A 20,130-nucleotide genomic window follows, 5' to 3' on the forward strand; every position below is an offset into this window, starting at 1 on the left:
AATTGTGTTATTTTAAATACCCTTTAGGGAAAAGGTCGCGCGTGAATTCTTTGAGTAAAAAAACCATCACGCACTTTCCCCCATCATAGAATTTTCACCTGTGGTGATCCCCGAGGTCATTCTATAACATATTACCACTGACTAACTAACTATTGCAGAACATTGATTGATTTCATTGCAATTTCTCTATCACTTTTTCCTGGAGGCTGCAATAACTGTTACTATTTTTGGACCAAGGCGGTATGGTATCGCTTTAAAATAAATAAAACTTCTAAAATAATGAAGTATTACCAACATGAAAAACGTCGATAAACCACATACAATTGATAAAATAAAGTGATCTGATAGTTCAACATGAATTGCGCTTGCAAATAATAGCACATAATTGAATTATGTGCACCTTACGGCATGTTACACACAAGGTCAGAATCTACAACTTCGCTTCAAACTACATTATAAATGAATATACACTTATTCAATAATGACAATATATTCTCAGACTCTTTAACCATAAATCTGTTTTTTATTGGGGGACAAACATTGGATTCTTAACTGTAACATATACAGACAACAGTGACATCAGTGAGGTTGTGTATACCGTGCGATGTTTATTTGAAAGTGGTCAATTGGAGTCCTCCATAAGACAACCATGGGCACTGAATTACCTCCCTTGCTCAGGTCGCACGCTAAAATTATCAGCGTAAAGTGTTATGTCTATTAATCTCATCAATACCATGGCGTTTACAGACAATAACATTCTATAGGGGTCCATGTAGATCAACCCCAAACAATGTGACATTAGTAAACTACTATTGTATCAAATAAATCAATATGACACTATATTGTTAGGTTGTATAATCTCCCCTTGTTAGTGATTTATACATGGCTCTTATTCCATTATGAAAATTGGTGGTAGTTTTATCTATAAGTAGATACAAAGGTAATCCCCGTTCACAACAAAATAAACAAGATCTCTGCCGGCTATAATTGTCATATGAATATTAGCATAATACAACACAGTCAATGTATACAGTAGTGGGGACATATTAGGATCAGTATAAAGCAACCAAATGGGAAGCAGATGCTCATTTTAAAGGTGTATAATTTCTTGTAATTTTCACCATCACAAACTGTCGTAAAACATACAATATTTGAATATGGATGGTTATATTCGCTGGTTCAGATCAATGAAAGCACCAATATACTACTGACATAGCAATAAATGTCGCATGAAATATCACACGTTTTGAAAGAATCGCCATAGTCAACGCCATGTTTCAAACTTTCGGATAATATCGGAAAACCGAGTTGCATCAGGTGACCGACATCGGTAATACCCGTATAGATCGAAACCCCCGAGCCGTATCACGTGGTCAATATTGGCAATAGCCGTACAGATCGGAATAAATAGGACCAGTTCGGTTATTTCCGAGCTATTTTAAACGTGTACACGTACACCTTTACTTCGACTAACAATTGGGACGTGGAAGAGTCGTTGTGTAGAAATTTCCTCGTTATCGTGGTTGATATGAAATCACAAATATCAAAACAAGGAATTATTTTATTTTACCAATTTTTAATAGAACCAAGAATCCATTCTCGTATATTGTAATCACCACATGTATGTTCATTGTATGTATTAATATTATATTCACCACATGTTACTATATACACATATTTGTCTAAAGTAAATATTTTTCTGCGTTAAACTTTCTATGTACTTATCTTGTAAATGTATTTCCAGTGCAGAAGTTTTGATTTGGCTTGATATTTCAGGGAAAAGATTTTATATAAGCTCTAAGCTTATTTTCCGATTCCGAAATGTGTTAATGTATTGTATGTATGTGTTAATATACGAAAAAATATTGTTTACACTAAGGGATTATTTTTGTATAGTGTTGTCACTATCGCTCAATTGACTAAACACTGAAATGAAATCAAACTTCCACGCGAGAAAGTACACAGGGAAATTTCATGTCTTGCAGTACACGCAATGTTTTACATGAGTCGAAAGAAAACAATTCTATTTCTCGCCATTCATTAAAATATAATTCGTCAAACATAATAAAACTTGTTTTCCTTGTCACTTCTGTGCCGCCGTAATTGACGAATCGCCAGCTGCCAATCAAACCGCACGTGACTTTGCATTTTGTTTTGTGTATGCTACAATGTACGATGTTTACTCCGACATCAAATGGAAACACGTGCGTGAGCGAGCAAGAGGCGTGGCTTCATAAAGCCTGGCGATCGATTAATAACACATAGAAAATTCGCACTACATTATTAAACAATTTTGGTAAACTTATCGCCGCCGTAAGAATACGGAACAGGATGATTTATTATGTAGCGGCGTTTAAGATTAAAAAAAATATTAATAAAAAAGGTAAAAATGAATACTAATAAAATAAAATAAAGCTATACTAAAAATTCAAAATACTAAAATAAAAAGTAAAACAATTCCACAAATACAGTTGTAATACACGCAAAACAAACAACAAACATGTTATTCTTACTTTCATTTTATTCCCGAATGATGCGAATCACATTGAAATTATCCGATCGATAATCAATATAAATATCAACATAATATTCAAGATTAGTATTTTCAATTCCATTACATTCCTATGATAAGTGAAATACAATTCTGTTTTTCTGTGGACTATGAAAACAAGGGCTTTTTTTAGATGTTCAGGAGAGCCAGTGACTACGCTCATGTGATAGGTTTGTATATGACACTAATGGAATAAAATATTTATGGAACGATTTTTATTGGCTTGAAGGTAATTGTGACGTCACGACTTGGCGTCAGTAAACAATGACGTTACGTCAGTATTCGAAGACGACGTGACGAAATGGGGCTCCGCTGGATTTTCGCAACACATATTGATACATATTGAAGTTCTTGGACATGTAGGTTATGTAGCTATGTGATAAAAAGTATCTTAATTTGTGTTTAGTTCCAATGAGATTTTAGGAAACTCGTTTCGAATTTTAATCCTTGAACAAAAATTAAAACTTCTGAGACTAGTTTTGTAAAATCTCATATAAAATGAACGCTCATTTATAATGCTGTTATCTCTCATCGTTTACCAAACCTTAGTAATTTTCGGAAATTAGGACCATACCACATACCTAACTTTCATGCCACCTGAGAACAAAGAATATTAATAAATGTAAGAATAAATAAAAGAAGTAACCACAACAAATATTCTGAATTATCGAGTTAAGATCAATTTATCTAAATACTTTTTAGTAAGAAGATTTCTAATTCGTGTAAAGCTGGCTTCCTTGTATAAAAGTCAAAACTTAATGTAACATTGACTTGCCATGAAAATCACCAAACATGACGCGTTTGATACTTGATCCCAGAGCTTTGAATCAGCTGCTACATTGTAATCTCTCTATAACATTTTTTTTTAATATTGCTCATTTAAAAATCATACCTCGGTATCCCGAAACAAAGTTAAAATTGATTTAACGCGAATCATTTCGTTAAGTGAAACAATAACGTGCATTAAACGTTTTAGTTAAGTCGGGTCCAGGTATACTGAAATTTGCATAGCTGTATTTTAATGGTTGGTAAATTAAAGCTTACCTAGACATTACTGGTATACTGGGGTTTAAAGGTCAATATTTAACAACAAGGTCACTTACACTTCATCCCCAGGCTATATAAGTGGGTTTTTTCCCCATGTTAAAGCTATGGCTTTACCACTGGAGGAAGAACTAAATCAAACAAAAACAAAAGTAGCAACAACGATTATGATATTTCTTTTTTTCTAAACATAACATCCATTTTAATGTAACAAGGTTTGTACATAGAACGTCAGGAGCTCAGGTTATAAAAGTCTGCATTCCATGCTGAATTAAGTTTTGTTCGAAACGTTCTTTTTTATATTCACCTTTGCGAATTCGATGTAGCTCGAGTGAAGTCATAGACATTTGAACAATTAGTGCAACATTCGTTACATATTGTATTGAGTTAATGGCATGAATTATTATCTAGTCTTGTCATTTACATAATCGTCTCTTGTTTTGTGGTAAAAACACACGATAATCATATATATTATATTTTACTCATTGCTAATTCATGGGGGAATGTCTATATATTTTATATATTAATTATACTTGCAGTAAACGGTGAATGAAACAAATGAGAAATAAGCGACATTTAAGGCATGAAATAGACGTTTATACAAAAATAAACGTAAAACGTCTCTGTGTTATTTATGTATTTCCACTAAAGTTAGACTTAATCAAACTACCAATTTAAATCTTAACGCGAGTCATTTCCTAGTGAATAATGTGAAGTCAGCGCTGGAACACAATTGTCAATTTTACAAACGGGTTAACATCCATATGTATCAGGTACACATTTTTGTTAGAAATTTGCAATGGTTTGTGAATTTTATAAAAACATACTTAATAAAAAATATGATTTAGATATACAAAACATGTAGATTATAATTAACGATATGATATTCTATACATACAATAAATATAGTTCCGTTTTTTTCTCTTTAACTGATCTTTAGGTTTTGACAGGAGGTTTCGTAATATCTCAAAGTGCAATTCGATTGGACACCAAATTTTAAGGTCTCACCATTTTGTTGTCAGACCTGACTTACTTATTTAAAATGTCAGTACGGTTATCATAAAATTGTCTAAACGATAAGAAACATATTGTCAACTCAATAAATTTTCAGAGCTGACTGTTAGGCTGTGAAAAAAATCACATTATTATTTAATTAATATTTTCTTCACGACAATGTCAATATTTCGCAAATTCCTTGTGACAATACACTGTAAGATAAATTATCATCGTTTATTATTTCAGTTTCTGTCCTAACCCTGGGGTCGTTGAGAACCCTGTGAATTTTGTTCTGGCGTTAACTTCCGCATAATGTCCTCCATAACCTGGTTAGGACGCATATTTAACCGTTCACTGGGAGGGGGAGGGTGCATGAACGAATCACCACCAACTTTATCCATAGGTGACTCCTGTGAGATCCTCCTCATGGCCACAGGTGACTGGAAGGCCATTGACACGTCTGGTGGTTCTATCTGAGCATTGGATGCTATTGAAGCCACATCAGCTGCATTGCCAATCAATGGCATGGCCACTGTCCTATTTCCGGTTTCATATTGCAGGTCCGTGTCGACAAAATCTAGTCCGGAAATGATTTGTCTCCCGTCTGACAAGACGCCGCCAATTCCCGGTCGTATCTGACTCAAAGGGATCCCTACTGTCCTCCCAGCATCGATAATATCCTGTCCTCCATAAGAAAGCTGACCATTGTTGTGAAATTCAGGTGTAGGACTTGCGGCGTTTTGTCCAGTTTTCTTCCCGCTGGATTTGAACGATATACTACCACGGGGTAGAATCATATCAGGTTTAAAATTGTCGGTGGTCGGGGTAGGTTTTGCCTGTGCCCCACCAACAATGGGAACGGAGTCAAACTTACCGGTGGTTGATGTTTCCTGAAATCTCATATTTGCTGAAATATCTATCCATTTAGGACCATGATCTTTATGAATCGAGTGGTGGTTTGATTGAATGAAGCTTTCCGTAGTCGTCGGATCATTTCTGATATTTGATGGACCGGTAAATAGGTTTGTACGGTAGGCAGATTTATTCTGCGCTGAGAAGTTAGTAGGCTTCAACACTGCATCGGGCTTATTTCTTGGTCTGTATGTCTGTACCATCGACGCCCTGACATTAGCTTTATTGGTACGGATATCAACCTTCTCAGCTGCTCCGCCTAAAAGTGGTGCTTTCACGGAGCCGAAATGTGGAATTGGTATCCCTTCATTGCTTGGACTAGATTTAGTCATATGACCCGATAAAATCCATTGGAGATTTTCTGTACCCGAGCTATTTTTCAAAACATCGGTTACGTTTTTTATCAAGATTTCCGGGTTGTTTTCATTTCTAGCGATTACATCACCCCCATTTTGACCCTCATTCCAAATAGGTTCAGATCCGTAATTTGGTGTGGTAGATACGGTATTTTCCACCATCTCTTTTGTGACACTGTAGGCCGTACTTTTATCAAAATGTGATATGATTCCTTCCGTCGTTGTTTCGATGGCTGTGTTGGCATGGACAAGAGTATGCCGCGGTCGTTGCAGCTGCACTTCGGAAGTGCTGGTAGATTGCGGATTCTCCGTATAATTTGCAGCATCAGTGGTTGGGTAGGAATCGTTATGTGTTGTAATATCTGTAGTGTTCATAACATCGGTGATAACATCACTCGTTTGATTGACGAAAATATCCACAAAAGATTCGTTGAGGGAGATATTATTTTTAGTGAAGTTTGACAGCTCAAAAAGTGTATTGTTTGAAGATTCAAATAGTATATTTTCGGAGGTATTTGTAGGCGTTGGGTCTGTACTCTGTGTGTCAGGACTTGGGTCGTAATTAAATGTCGAGGAGTGGTACGAAGGTGGAGTTGTAGGTTGTACTGTCACAGACAATATACTGGGAGTGGTAATGTATTCTAATATATGAGGCATGTTTTCAGTATTAATTGCGAATTCATCTATAACAGATTTAATTTTAGTGCGGTCGGTTGAAGGGGAATCAGAGGTTGTCATATCAGTTATAACGTCATGAATGACGTCAGTTGTTACGTCATTTTCAATGAGAGTTTGTTCAGTTACGGCCGTGGTAAGAACCATTGGTTTGTTGTCTATACTATGTCCGTGTACTGCGGACGATGGGTAGTCAGTGGTGGCCGGGATCTGGTTGTCCATTGTGACGGTGGGAGGGGACGGAGAAATGGTCCCTTGCCCCATTATATCCATGTAATCCTTCGCTAAAATCGGGATTCCCGGAGAACCAATACGGTTCCGGAAAGCTGCATCCGACGATTGCTCTGGTGTTTGAACGTCAGTCGTGGCGGCATCTGTCGTCTGCTCGGTATTTGTTTCAACATCAGATGTTGTCGAGTAAACATTAAATAATGTACCTGTGGTAGCTTTTCCTGTACTTGTCGGTATGTGGGTGACATGGACGATGTTTGTATTCAAATCCGAGACAGGCTCTGTTATATTGTCTTTGTTGCTATGTTTATGTAAGACCGCTGTCTCCTGATCAGGAGTGGTAGAACCGATTGCGTTTGATACTGCCCAGAATGTCTTTGATTCTTTCTCAGTTGAAACATGAATATCCTTATTCCAATTTAGGGAATTGTCGGACGGAATCGCCGAATTTTCCCATGGTAGTTCGGTTTCTGAATGTAACGCGTTATTATCAGTCTGAAGAAATATATCAGATATCGGAATGCCCTTGACGACAGGAGACCCGGTGTCAGGTTTTTGATGATATTTTTGACCAGGATCTGCTTCAACCCATATACCGGATGTGTTCAGGCCATCCTGGCCAGGTGATTCTGTGTCATTCGTATTATTCATATGAACAAGGTCCAATCTTCCTAAATCTACTGTCGATTCGTTGTTGAAATGTTCTGACGTTACAAGTCCTAAGTCAGTGGTATTTACCTCCCCGTCGGTGCTGTTTTCAACATCATATGTAACATTATGATACGTATCATTTCCATGTAGAGTAGTGATATTATGCACTGGAATGGTTGTAGACGTCACATTCAGCATCGGTGCAGCACTGGATACTGTACCAGACTTACTTTTCGTATGTTTGTGCTGTTTATGATGCTTCTTTTCCTTATTTGGTTTTTCCATTTCGCTTGCAACTAGAAGGAGGTCTTGTAACCAAGATGGAGTTGATATTGAGTTTCCTGAAACCCACGATGATGTTGTATCTTTGGCGGGACGTTCAGTAGCTCCAGTGCTCCACGCATGGATTCTAGGGTCATTTGGGTCATGGATTATACTCTCCTTTGTATTCTTAGTGTCTTTTGTTGCAGTGTCGTTGGACGTTAGAATAGCGATATCGGCACAATTGTAATATTCCTCTTGGTCTCCACATCCAATACCACCATACCCGTCGTCGCACATCCCCCAGTAATGAGCTGAAAATAAGTAAAGGGAGATAATTCACTAAGATCCGATATGGAAAATGAAATTTCCTTCATGTCTCTTTTGCCTCGACACATTTATTTATCAAACATCACGAAGGCATGTATCATTTGAAAACATTATTTATTGGTTTAATCATTGACGTAATGTTTTAACTTCATCGGGGTATGAAAGAAATTTTGTTTGCAAACTGTGTGAATCCGCGTAGCGGATTCTCACAAAAATAAAGAGCAAACAAAATTTATTTCATAACCAGATGAAGTTAAAAAATAGTAACATCAATACTTATAATTATTTTTTTCATACTACCTGATAACAAAAACACGTGTAAACGTGGCTGTAAACGTACGATTCTATTGACTTTCCAATGGAATATTTTTTTCTAAATCAATACGCAACATCGACATCTCTATTGTGACGTTATAATAACATGGAGTTTTCGCGCCATTCTCAGATTTATTTTCATAGTATTTGAAGAAAAAGTATTTGCTAATCAGAAAGTTGGATTTATTATAAAAACAAATAAAAATTAATTATATTGGCTGAAAGGAAAAATGACTTCACCGTCAGTAGCGTCGCCGTTAATTGGGACTACGAACCATTAACGGCGTTATGATTTCATTGCAAAAGAATCCCTTAAGAAATTTAGAGTTTCACAGCAACGAATAGAGTAACAAAGATTAACTTTAATATATGTTATAGAGTTATACAATCAGTGTACTTTTATTTTAACCGCCTCGCAATTTAACATCAGACATATACTGTAGAAATTGACGAAATATGAAAATGTCCAATGGTAGACGAGTCGGGACGTTGCTAAACATTCTGCCTCGGGTTTCGTTTCCCGGAACGGATATGAACAAATCATCTGGGCTTTCACGATACATCAGGGTTTAGAAAAATGCAAACAAGATATAACGTAGTTGCTTACAGCAGTTCTGACATTATAAATGGAAGGACGTAATTTTTAGGAAGAAATCATAATAAAAACTTATGAAAAAAACAATTGATTCACATGAAGAGGACATACGACTCTACGCAATATAAATATTCTACTTACATCCCTTCCATTTCCACTGTAGTACACACTGGGTACAGGTGAGGTCCTCTGGAATCTTCAGCTGGAGATCATACACCGTGTCTCTCTCCACATATAATCTATGTCCATACCCGTTAATCACCAGGTGATGTTTATCTAGACATTCCTGAGTAATCTTTCTCGTTATGTCGTTATTGGGGCAAAGTCGAAATTCGAAATATCCGCCAATATTTGCTTCGATGTCAACCGTGACGTTGATGAGTTTACTTTTGTCATGGTAATACGTCCTAGCTATGTATCCCTGCGCGTATCGCCCGCCAGCCTCGTTTGGTCGATCTTTGTTATCCCACGCATCTCCGCATATACCGCATCTATGATGGTTTACTTCATGTAGTTTCTGGTAAATAATATAGAACCTATTATATGCATTATAATTAAAAACATTATACAGATTTAAACTTGCTAGATATAATTTATTTACTAAAACTACATTATCTTTACATTCATTGGCTTACTATTTTATCACCCCATAAAAGAAAAATGGCGTCGCTATTTCTCATACCACTTTTGAAGGAATAAGATAATCGTGTAATGATTTCATAGAAAACAGGGTCCAAAAAAATTTAAGAAATGATTGTTGCTGTGAATAGAATGGTAAGGATTAATTTGAATATTGTTTTATAACACAAAAATCTGAGTGTACTCTCGTCACAATCCTTCGCAGTTTATTTAGAGTACACCTAGATGTTTGTATTATATGTCAGTAGTATAAAATATAGATGTTTAAGTTAATTATGAAGTAAGATAAAATACGTTTAGCTGCAAAAGTAACCGGTTACACGGTATCTTGGAATGTTGTTGTCTCTCTGGAAGATATCTTAGATAGTTTGTGTCTTTGAAATTAGAAGATTACAACATTAATTGTATTTTCGTTACCTTTTCTTTACTTATTAAAAGTATTATTGCCGAGTTCTTGAACAAGGAAATATTTGCAGTTTGGTAGGCTCGTTAAAAAGTTGTATGGTTGAGACGAATACAGTATTAAATGTATTTTTGTTATATCTTATATCATCGCCGAGTTATTGAACCAGGAATAATAGTTTGGTAGCATGGTTATAGGTTTGTATGGTTAAAAACTAAAAAAACAATATAGTTAAGACGAATACAATATTAAAGGTCTCTCCGTTGTCTTTGATAAATGTCCATTCCCACACGTGGTCCGAGACATTTAAAAACATACACAAATTGGTATATAACTTGAAGTTCGGCGACCTACCCAGTATCCGCCACAGTTGAGACCCCCATCATCGTTATTTGTGGCCACCATTGGTTTGCCGTTCCACTCCTCGTGCCTCCATAGACTTGACCTCTGAGGCGGTTCCACCATTTTGCCTCGCCCCGACGTTAGGTGGAGAATTGTCAGAAAGACCAGCACTACATACGGAATTTGTACGTCCATTTTTGTGACGGTCTTTAACAGTGTCACGTAAGGCTGGGACAACGATATGTTACATTAAATAATGAACTCATGTTATACAATTTTACACAATTAACCAACATCGCACGGTCATTAAAATCCGCCACAAAAACCTTCAAGTCGACCTGGATGATTGGCTACTGACAATCATGATCTGTGGTGTTCCGGTTAATACTCTCCTCTGGTCCAATCAAGTAGGTAAATACCTTATTGTAGGGCATAGCTGATATGTTATTTGTTTTTATCAAACTACAGCCCAGTCTGGTTAGTTTAAAATCATGTCTCCATCCAGTCTCGTTTCTAACTTAATTTGAAATTTTGTTTGAAAATGAAGACAAGTTGTTTTACACATAAAGTCAAATACCATCATTACACATGTCACTCGTTGTCATATATGATAATTTAAACACCAAATAATCATTTTGAAAACATTTATCAAACTGATAAAGCTAACATGTTAATTAATTTTTGTATCGTGGATGTATATATGTAGCGCACGCGGGGCAGAACGACATCGAAAACCTCTTTACGCTACATAAACACTGCCCCGAATTGGGACGTTAATGGGCCGCTAACAAGCCGCTCGGTGACGAGTAACAGACACAGGTCACATGACATCGTCACGTAGTCACGTGACAGCATTACGTACTTGGTAAGAATTGCATGTAAAGCGATGAGAATATTTTTCGTAATTAGCATGCCATTGAATATTAATATGGCATTTTATTTGTCTTTTGGCTAAAGTGCACGCACAAAAGATTAAACTAACTAATGCTTTTTGAATTTAATTGCATGTAAAAGTTTCATTTTTTGCGCCAATGGGTGTGCCGAGTATGCTGTCTACGCTGAGCTTATTAATGAATGTTAATTGTAAGTTAGAGTAATATATCAATGAAATGCTGTTCATTAATACATTACTCGGCTTGATTCGGTTATAAACGGAACATTTAGCTTTAACTATATGTGAACTCTTTCTTCGTATCTGAGATACAATAAAGGCCTAATTGTATATGTTTTCCAATAAGTTATAACGATTTAGAGGAAACGCTCTACAAAATAAATTGAATGCTAATAAAACAACTGATATATTGGAAGATTAATTAGGAAGTGTTAGGATGTGATTGCAATATACACACTTTTTGCAATTTTCGTAGTGAAATATAAGGTTTTACAGTGAACATACCACTCTAGTGAACATATCAATTTACCACGCTTTTAACTAATTTTTGTGTAGAGAAATGACGTCATATTTTTGTGTTGAAATATGACTTTATGCTCACCAAAAACCCAACGTAATACTCGCAAGGGCAAATATGTCTGTACAGTACAATGACAGAATAACCTTTGGCGAAACTAGTAGTGATGTACTACTGTAAATGGAAACGAGAAACAAATGTAATACATGCAACATCCCCTGTGTCTTGATGAATACTATAATTCCCTCGTGATATCAAAATGTCTACCTCACTATGAGTTATAACTAGTTTTCATAAAAAACAATGAATCTTTTCTATGTATTGTTATTAAGGGACTTTTAAGTACGGCTGAACCACCGTTGATGGTGTGATACTTGAATTACCGGATTACCTAGTCCATAATAACCTTTAACGTAGAATGAAACACCGGTAAGTTGAAACATTAAGTTTAGAAAAAAATCATTATCACCATCATCATATCATCATCATCATCATCATCATCATCGATACTGTCATTAGTCATCATTACATATTAAGACAGACACACAGAGGAAACAGTACAAGGAAAAGTTCCCATACGAAATCAATTAAAAGAACGTCCTATTGTTAATTGTTTGACATTTATGTATGAAATGATAACGGGATAACAATTAGTCACTTAATTTCCTAGCCAGATGAGATGAGTCATTTTTTTATATCGCCATTACTCATAAAAATCTCTCTTGTTTTAGTAATAATTGACCTTTTTATTTAATATTTACTCTATGCCATTCCTCAGATATTATCACTCTTGATTTTATATATAACACGATATTGATGTGATTAGGCACTTATATAAACAACACTGATGGACATTTTTAGTGCTGCCCAGTTACAATGAATGTCCGGAAAGTGACATTGCGGAATTAAGTCAGAGAAAAAATCCAGCGCCCAGTTTCATGAACATTCCTTAACTTTAAGGAATTCCTTAACTGAAATTTCCCATAGAAAAGCATAAGATTATTTAAGGAAACAAATACTAAGTTAAGGAGCCTTCCTTCCTTAACTTCTGTAATGCTTTCATATGGATAATTGTAAGCAAATGGATTCCTTAAATTTGAGGAATGATAATAAAACTGGGCCTAGTTAAACTAAAGTCAAAACCTTTTTATTAAGCGAATATTGAATACTGATCAAATGTTAATACCTTCCGTTATTATTCGGCGTTTGATACAATAGAAATATATGCATGTTATTCATCGCTATAGGTAATTTCTAATCTACAGTATATGAACGTATTACATAATTATCTATTAGCGTGTGTTACAGTAACATGCACTATTTTGTGTCAACTCTACAAATGCTTAAATGATATTTCAGAACCATTCTAGTGCAAATATGCTATTTAAAATATTTTCTTAAAATATACTTCTATACAAATCCATGCAATCATATTGAGATGAGGCGTATAAAGGCTTTACCTGTTGCAGATCCTTATCTAATAAAACATTTTAAATAAAATGAATTGATGAAACCATGCTGGTACTTGGAACTATGAAACCTTATATAAAAGTGAAAATTCATTCAATGTAACTAGTAACTTCACAACAATGCCGTTCATTATTTGAAATATTATACAGTTGTTGACGGGTGCAGGTCCTTCCCAAAACACGCACCTCGCACTTCACACACGCTACACACTGCATACATGGGAGGCCGTCCTTACATTACCCTGTATGTTTAAAAATAGGACGTTATACATGGGAGGGCCGTCCCTTACATGACCCTGTAATGTTTAATAGTGACGTTAATACACGGGAGGCCGTCTATAACATGACTCCTGGATGTTAATAGGACTTTATACAAGGGAGGCCGTCCATACATGGCCCTGGATGTTAATAGGACGTTGATACTATGGGAGGCCGTCCTTACATGACCCTGGAATGTTAATAGGACGTTATACATGGGAGGCCGTCCTTGACATGACCCCTGATGTTAATAGGGACGAAGTTATACATGGGAGGCCGTCCTTTTAACCTTAACCCTGGATTGTTAATTAGTACGTTATACATGGGAGGCCGTCCCATACATGGAACCTAGATGTTAATAGGACGTTAAATACATGGGCGGGCCGTTCCTTACGTGACCCTGGATGTTTAATAGGTAACGTTATACATGTGAGGCCGTGCCTTACATGACCCTGGATGTTAATAGGACGTTATACATTGGGAGGTCGTCCTTACATGACCCTGGATGTTAATAGGAACGTTATACATGTGGAGGCCGTCCCCTTACATGACCCTGGATGTTAATAGGACGTATATACATGGTCGAGGCCGTCCTTACATGACCCTGGATGTTAATAGGACGTTTATACATGGGAGGCCCGTCCTACATGACCCTGGATGTTAATATAGGTACGTTATACCTTGGTGAGGTCGGTCCTTACATGACCCAGGATTGTAATAGGACGTTTATACATGGTGAGGCCGTGTCCTTACATGACCCTGTATTGTTGAGATAATGGAGCGTTAGAACATGGGAAGGTTCGTCCCATACATGACGCCTGTATGTTAATAGACGTTTATACATGGATTTGCCGTCCTTACATTGACCCTGGGATGTAAAAACTGTCGTTAATACATGGTATTCCCGTCCAAACAAGACCCTGGATGTTAATAGGACGTTATACATGGGAGGCCCGTCCTTACATGAGGAACCCTGGATGTTAATAGGACGTTATACACGGTGATGGCACGTCCTTACATGACCCTGGATGTTATAATAGGACGTTATACATGGGAGGCCGTCCTTACATGACCCTGTATGTTAATAGGACGTTATACATGGGAGGCCGTCCTTACATGACCCTGGATGTTAATAGGACGTTATACATGGGAGGCCGTCCTTACATGACCCTGGATGTTAATAGGACGTTATACATGGGAGGCCGTCCTTACATGACCCTGGATGTTAATAGGACGTTATACATGGGAGGCCGTCCTTACATGACCCTGGATGTTAATAGGACGTTATACATGGGAGGCCGTCCTTACATGACCCTGGATGTTAATAGGACGTTATACATGGGAGGCCGTCCTTACATGACCCTGGATGTTAATAGGCCGACTGATGTTTTAGGACGTTATACATGGGAGGCCGTCCTTACATGTAACCCTGGATGTTAAATAGGACGTTATACATGGGAGGCCCGCCCTTACAAGACCCTGGATGTTTAATAGGACGTTATACATGGATGCCGTCTTTACATGACCCTGGATGTTAAATAGGACGTTATACATGGATGCCGTCCTTACATGACCCTGTATGTTAATAGGGACGTTATACATGGGAGGCCGTCTCTTACATGACCCTGGATGTTAAATAGGACGTTATACATGGGAGGCCGTCCTTACATGACCCTGGATGTTAATAGGACGTTATACATGGGAGACCGTCCTTACATGACCCTGGATGTTAATAGGACGTTATACATGGGAGGCCGCCGTCCTTACATGACCCTGGATGTTAATAGGGACGTTATAACATGGATGCCGTCCTTACATGACCCTGGATGTTAATAGGACGTTATACATGGATGCCGTCCTTACATGACCCTGTATGTTAATAGGACGTTATACATGGGAGGCCGTCCTTACATGACCCTGTATGTTAATAGGACGTTATACATTGAAGGCCGTCCTTACATGACCCTGTATGTTAATAGGACGTTATACATGGGAGGCCGTCCTTACATGACCCTGGATGTTAATAGGACGTTATACATGGGAGGCCGTCCTTACATGACCCTGTATGTTAATAGGACGTTATACATGGGAGGCCGTCCTTACATGACCCTGGATGTTAATAGGACGTTATACATGGGAGGCCGTCCTTACATTGACCTGTATGTTAATAGGACGTTATACATGGATGCCGTCCTTACATGACCCTGGATGTTAATAGGACGTTATACATGGGAGGCCGTCCTTACATGACCCTGGTATGTTAATAGGTACGTTTATACATGGGAGGGCCGTCCTTACATGACCCTGTATGTTAATAGGACGTTATAACATGGAGGCCGTCCTTACATGACCCTGGATGTTAATAGGACGTTATACATGGGGAAGCCGTCCTTACATGACCCTGTATGTTTAATAGGACGTTATACATGGGAGGCCGGTCCTTACATGACCCTGGATGTTAATAGGACGTTAATACATGGGAGGCCGTCCTTACATGACCCTGGATGTTAATAGGACGTTATACATGGGAGGTCCCGTCCTTACATGACCCTGTATGTTTAATACGTGACGTTATACATGGGAGGCCGTCCTTACATGACCTGTGATGTTAATAGGACGTTAATACATGGGAGGCGGTCCTTACCTGGATGTTAATAGGACGTTATACATGTGAGGAGGCCGTCCTTACATGACCCTGGATGTTAATAGGACGTTAATACATGGGAGGCCGTCCTTACATGGACCCTGGATGTTATGTAGGACGTTATACATGGGAGGCCGTCCTTACATGACCCTGGACTGTTAATGACTTATAATAGACCCTGGATGTTAATAGGAAACGTGTTAAAATAATCAAACAAACAATTACTGTCTTTAGTGTGTTTTAATTTAGTTAGTTTTTAATAATCAACAGTTTATTTGGGGGTCCAACAAATAATCTGTTGCCCGAAAACCCAGGCGATAACTGTTCTGTTATATCCCATTGTGATGCCACTCCGGTCCAACCGCACATTTTATCAGTCGATTTTAACAGATCTTTGGACCGCTCGACGAAACAGTTCATTTATTGGCATTTTGTCAATAGAGTTTATATAGAAACTATTTTATAAGGGTATAACAAATTCTATTATCACTTAATTCCATGACTTTAAATCAATTAAAACTATTTCTTTAACAATTTTAACTTCTGTATTATTTTGACATGGTGATACCGTTAACCACTTTATTATCGCGTATACAATATTTTACGGCGTTGTTATTTTAACGAATACATACATTTGCGAACAAAAACTAATGTATAACTAAACAGTAAACGTTTTATACTTTCATTATTTCAGCCATTCAGAAGCGACGTAACAAACGGCGACGTCATTTTGTTTACGTTGTGAGATGATGACATAAGTTTGTAAGCCAATGTAAGAAAAAAACCGTTAGAAGAGAGATTGAATCACTACAGCTAGGATATCGATGTGAAAGAAGAATTCAAAAAACAGTAAAAAAACGATTTATGACTGTGATTTAATACTTATCATCAGGGCCTGTATGCCAGTGAATCGACACTGGTGAATATAAAACTCTGAATTTCCTCGTTTTTGGGTAGTTTTAAGCAACAACTCTGAGTTTTTCAGCGTGTCACGATTATATTCAGTGTAGTCAGGTTATATTCAGAATTGTAACCGAAAACTCAGCGTGTTACATTATATTCAGAGTGAAGACCGAAAACTCAAGAGTGTACTATTAAACTCAGCGTGTCAGATTAAACTCTGCATGTTCGGTTATATTCAGAGTGAAGACCGAAAACTCAGCATGTCCGATTATATTCAGCGTGTCAGATTAAACTCAGCATGTTCGGTTATATTCAGAGTGAAGACCGAAAACTCAGACTGGAAGATTATATTCAGCGTGTTATATTAAACTCAGCATGTTCGGTAATATTCAGAGTGAAGACCGAAAACTCAGCGTGTCCGATTATATTCAGCGTGTCAGATTAAACTCAGCATGTTCGGTTATATTCAGAGTGAAGACCGAAAACTCAGCATGTCCGATTATATTCAGTGTGTCAGATTAAACTCAGCATGTTCGGTTATATTCAGAGTGAAGACCGAAAACTCAGGATGTCCTATTATATTCAGCGTGTCAGATTAAACTCAGCATGTTCGGTTATATTCAGAGTGAAGACCGAAAACTCAGCGTGTCCGGTTATATTCAGCGTGTCACATTAAACTCAGCATGTTCGGTTATATTCAGAGTAAAGGCCGAAAACTCAGCGTGTCCGATTATATTCAGCGTGTTCTTTTAAATTCAGAGTTTAGTGTCAATCAAACTTGCGCAGAGCGGGGACCCCGGGTCAGTCCTACCTAGCCACGGGGGGCATCACACCTCGTGTGCTACTGCGTAGTTGAGCTGTCAATCACCGGCCCGGTACGTTATACAGGCACTGTTCCTCAGTAAAGATAGCGTGAGGTCGAAGAATGTTTACAACCGGGTCCTCAAATGTATACGCACGAGATATATCAGGGCCTGTATGCCAGTGAATCGACCTTAATGACATGTTCCCAGGAGACGAGGTCAGTAGGTCGATCAGAGTAGATACCAGAGTTCGCCGGAGGGTGTTGTAAGTGATAGGTACAAGAACACTGGACACCTCGAATGGTATAAACAGTCACAGACATGATGATACGTCCTGGATGGTATAAACAGTCACAGACATGGTGATACGTCCTGAATGGTATACACAGTTCACTGATGACATGATGATACGTCCTGAATGGTATACACAGTCACAGACATGGTGATACGTCCTGAATGGTATACACAGTCACAGACATGATGATACGTCCTGAATGGTATAAACAGTCACAGACATGATGATACGTCCTGAATGGTATAAACAGTCACAGACATGGTGATACGTCCTGAATGGTATACACAGTCACAGACATGATGATACGTCCTGAATGGTATAAACAGTCACAGACATGGTGATACGTCCTGAATGGTATACATAGTCACAGACATGGTGATACGTCCTGAATGGTATACACAGTCACAGACATGATGACACGTCCTGAATGGTATACACAGTCACAGACATGGTGATACGTCCTGAATGGTATACACAGTCACAGACATGATGATACGTCCTGAATGGTATAAACAGTCACAGACATGGTGATACGTCCTGAATGGTATACACAGTCACAGACATGATGATACGTTCCTGAATGGTATAAACAGTCACATGACACGTTGATGATGATACGTCCTGAATGGTATACACAGTCACAGACATGATGACACGTCCTGAATGGTATACCCAGTCACAGACATGGTGACACGTCCTGAATGGTATACACAGTCACAGACATGATGATACGTCCTGAATGGTATACACAGTCACAGACATGATGATACGTCCTGAATGGTATACACAGTCACAGACATGGTGATACGTCCTGGATGGTATATAAACAGTCACAGACATGATGATAACGTCCTGAATGATTATACACAGTCACAGACATGTGATACGTCCTGAATGGTATACACAGTCACAGACATGGTGATAACGTCCTGAACACAGTCACAGACATGATGATAACGTCCTGAATGGTATACACAGTCACAGACATGATGATACGTCCTGATGGATAAACAGTCACAGACATGGTGACACGTCCTGAATGGTATACACAGTCACAGACATGGTGATACGTCCTGAATGGTATACACAGTCACAGACATGGTGATACGTCCTGAATGGAGTATACACAGGTCCTGAATGGTATACCACAGTCACAGACATGGTGACACGTCCTGAATGGTATACACAGTCACACATTGACATGGTGATACGTCCTGAATGGTATACACAGTCACAGACATGATGATACGTCCTGAATGGTATACACAGTCACAGACATGGATGATACGTCCTGAATGGTATAAACAGTCACAGACATGGTGATACGTCCTGAATGGTATAAACAGTCACAGACATGATGATACGTCCTGAATGGTATATAAACAGTCACAGACATGATGATACGTCCTGAATGGTATACACAGTCACAGACATGATGATACGTCCTGAATGGTATAAACAGTCACAGACATGGTGATACGTCCTGAATGGTATACACAGTCACAGACATGATGATACGTCCTGAATGGTATACACAGTCACAGACATGATGATACGTCCTGAATGGTATACACAGTCACAGACATGATGATACGTCCTGAATGGTATACACAGTCACAGACATGATGATACGTCCTGAATGGTATACACAGTCACAGACATGATGATACGTCCTGAATGGTATACACAGTCACAGACATGATGATACGTCCTGAATGGTATACACAGTCACAGACATGATGATACGTGTCCAGAATGGTATACACAGTCACAGACATGGTGATACGTCCTGAATGGTATACACAGTCACAGACATGCATGATACGTCCTGAATGATTTTCTTTTTTTGTGTATACACAGTCACAGACATGATGATACGTCCTGAATGGTATACACAGTCGACAGACATGGTGATACGTCCTGAATGGTATACACAGTCACAGACATGGTGATACGTCCTGAATGGTATACACAGTCACAGACATGGTGATACGTCCTGAATGGTATACACAGTCACAGACATGATGACACGTCCTGAATGGTATACA

General features: G+C 38.1%; 1 protein-coding gene across 1 annotated transcript; it reads right to left on the minus strand.

Moving 5' to 3' along the window:
- Positions 1–2,501: 2,501 nt before the first annotated feature.
- On the minus strand, positions 2,502–10,550 carry LOC138306320 (serine-rich adhesin for platelets-like; the record flags this gene model as incomplete). The annotated part of the gene is made up of 3 exons (XM_069246755.1): positions 2,502–7,991; positions 9,059–9,434; positions 10,314–10,550. Coding segments are annotated over 3 exons (3,759 nt in total), but the record flags the coding sequence as incomplete, so codon positions are not given.
- Positions 10,551–20,130: the final 9,580 nt, after the last annotated feature.

The sequence above is a fragment of the Argopecten irradians genome, chromosome 13, assembly GCF_041381155.1.
Source record: "Argopecten irradians isolate NY chromosome 13, Ai_NY, whole genome shotgun sequence".
In the NCBI taxonomy this organism is placed as follows: domain Eukaryota; kingdom Metazoa; phylum Mollusca; class Bivalvia; order Pectinida; family Pectinidae; genus Argopecten; species Argopecten irradians.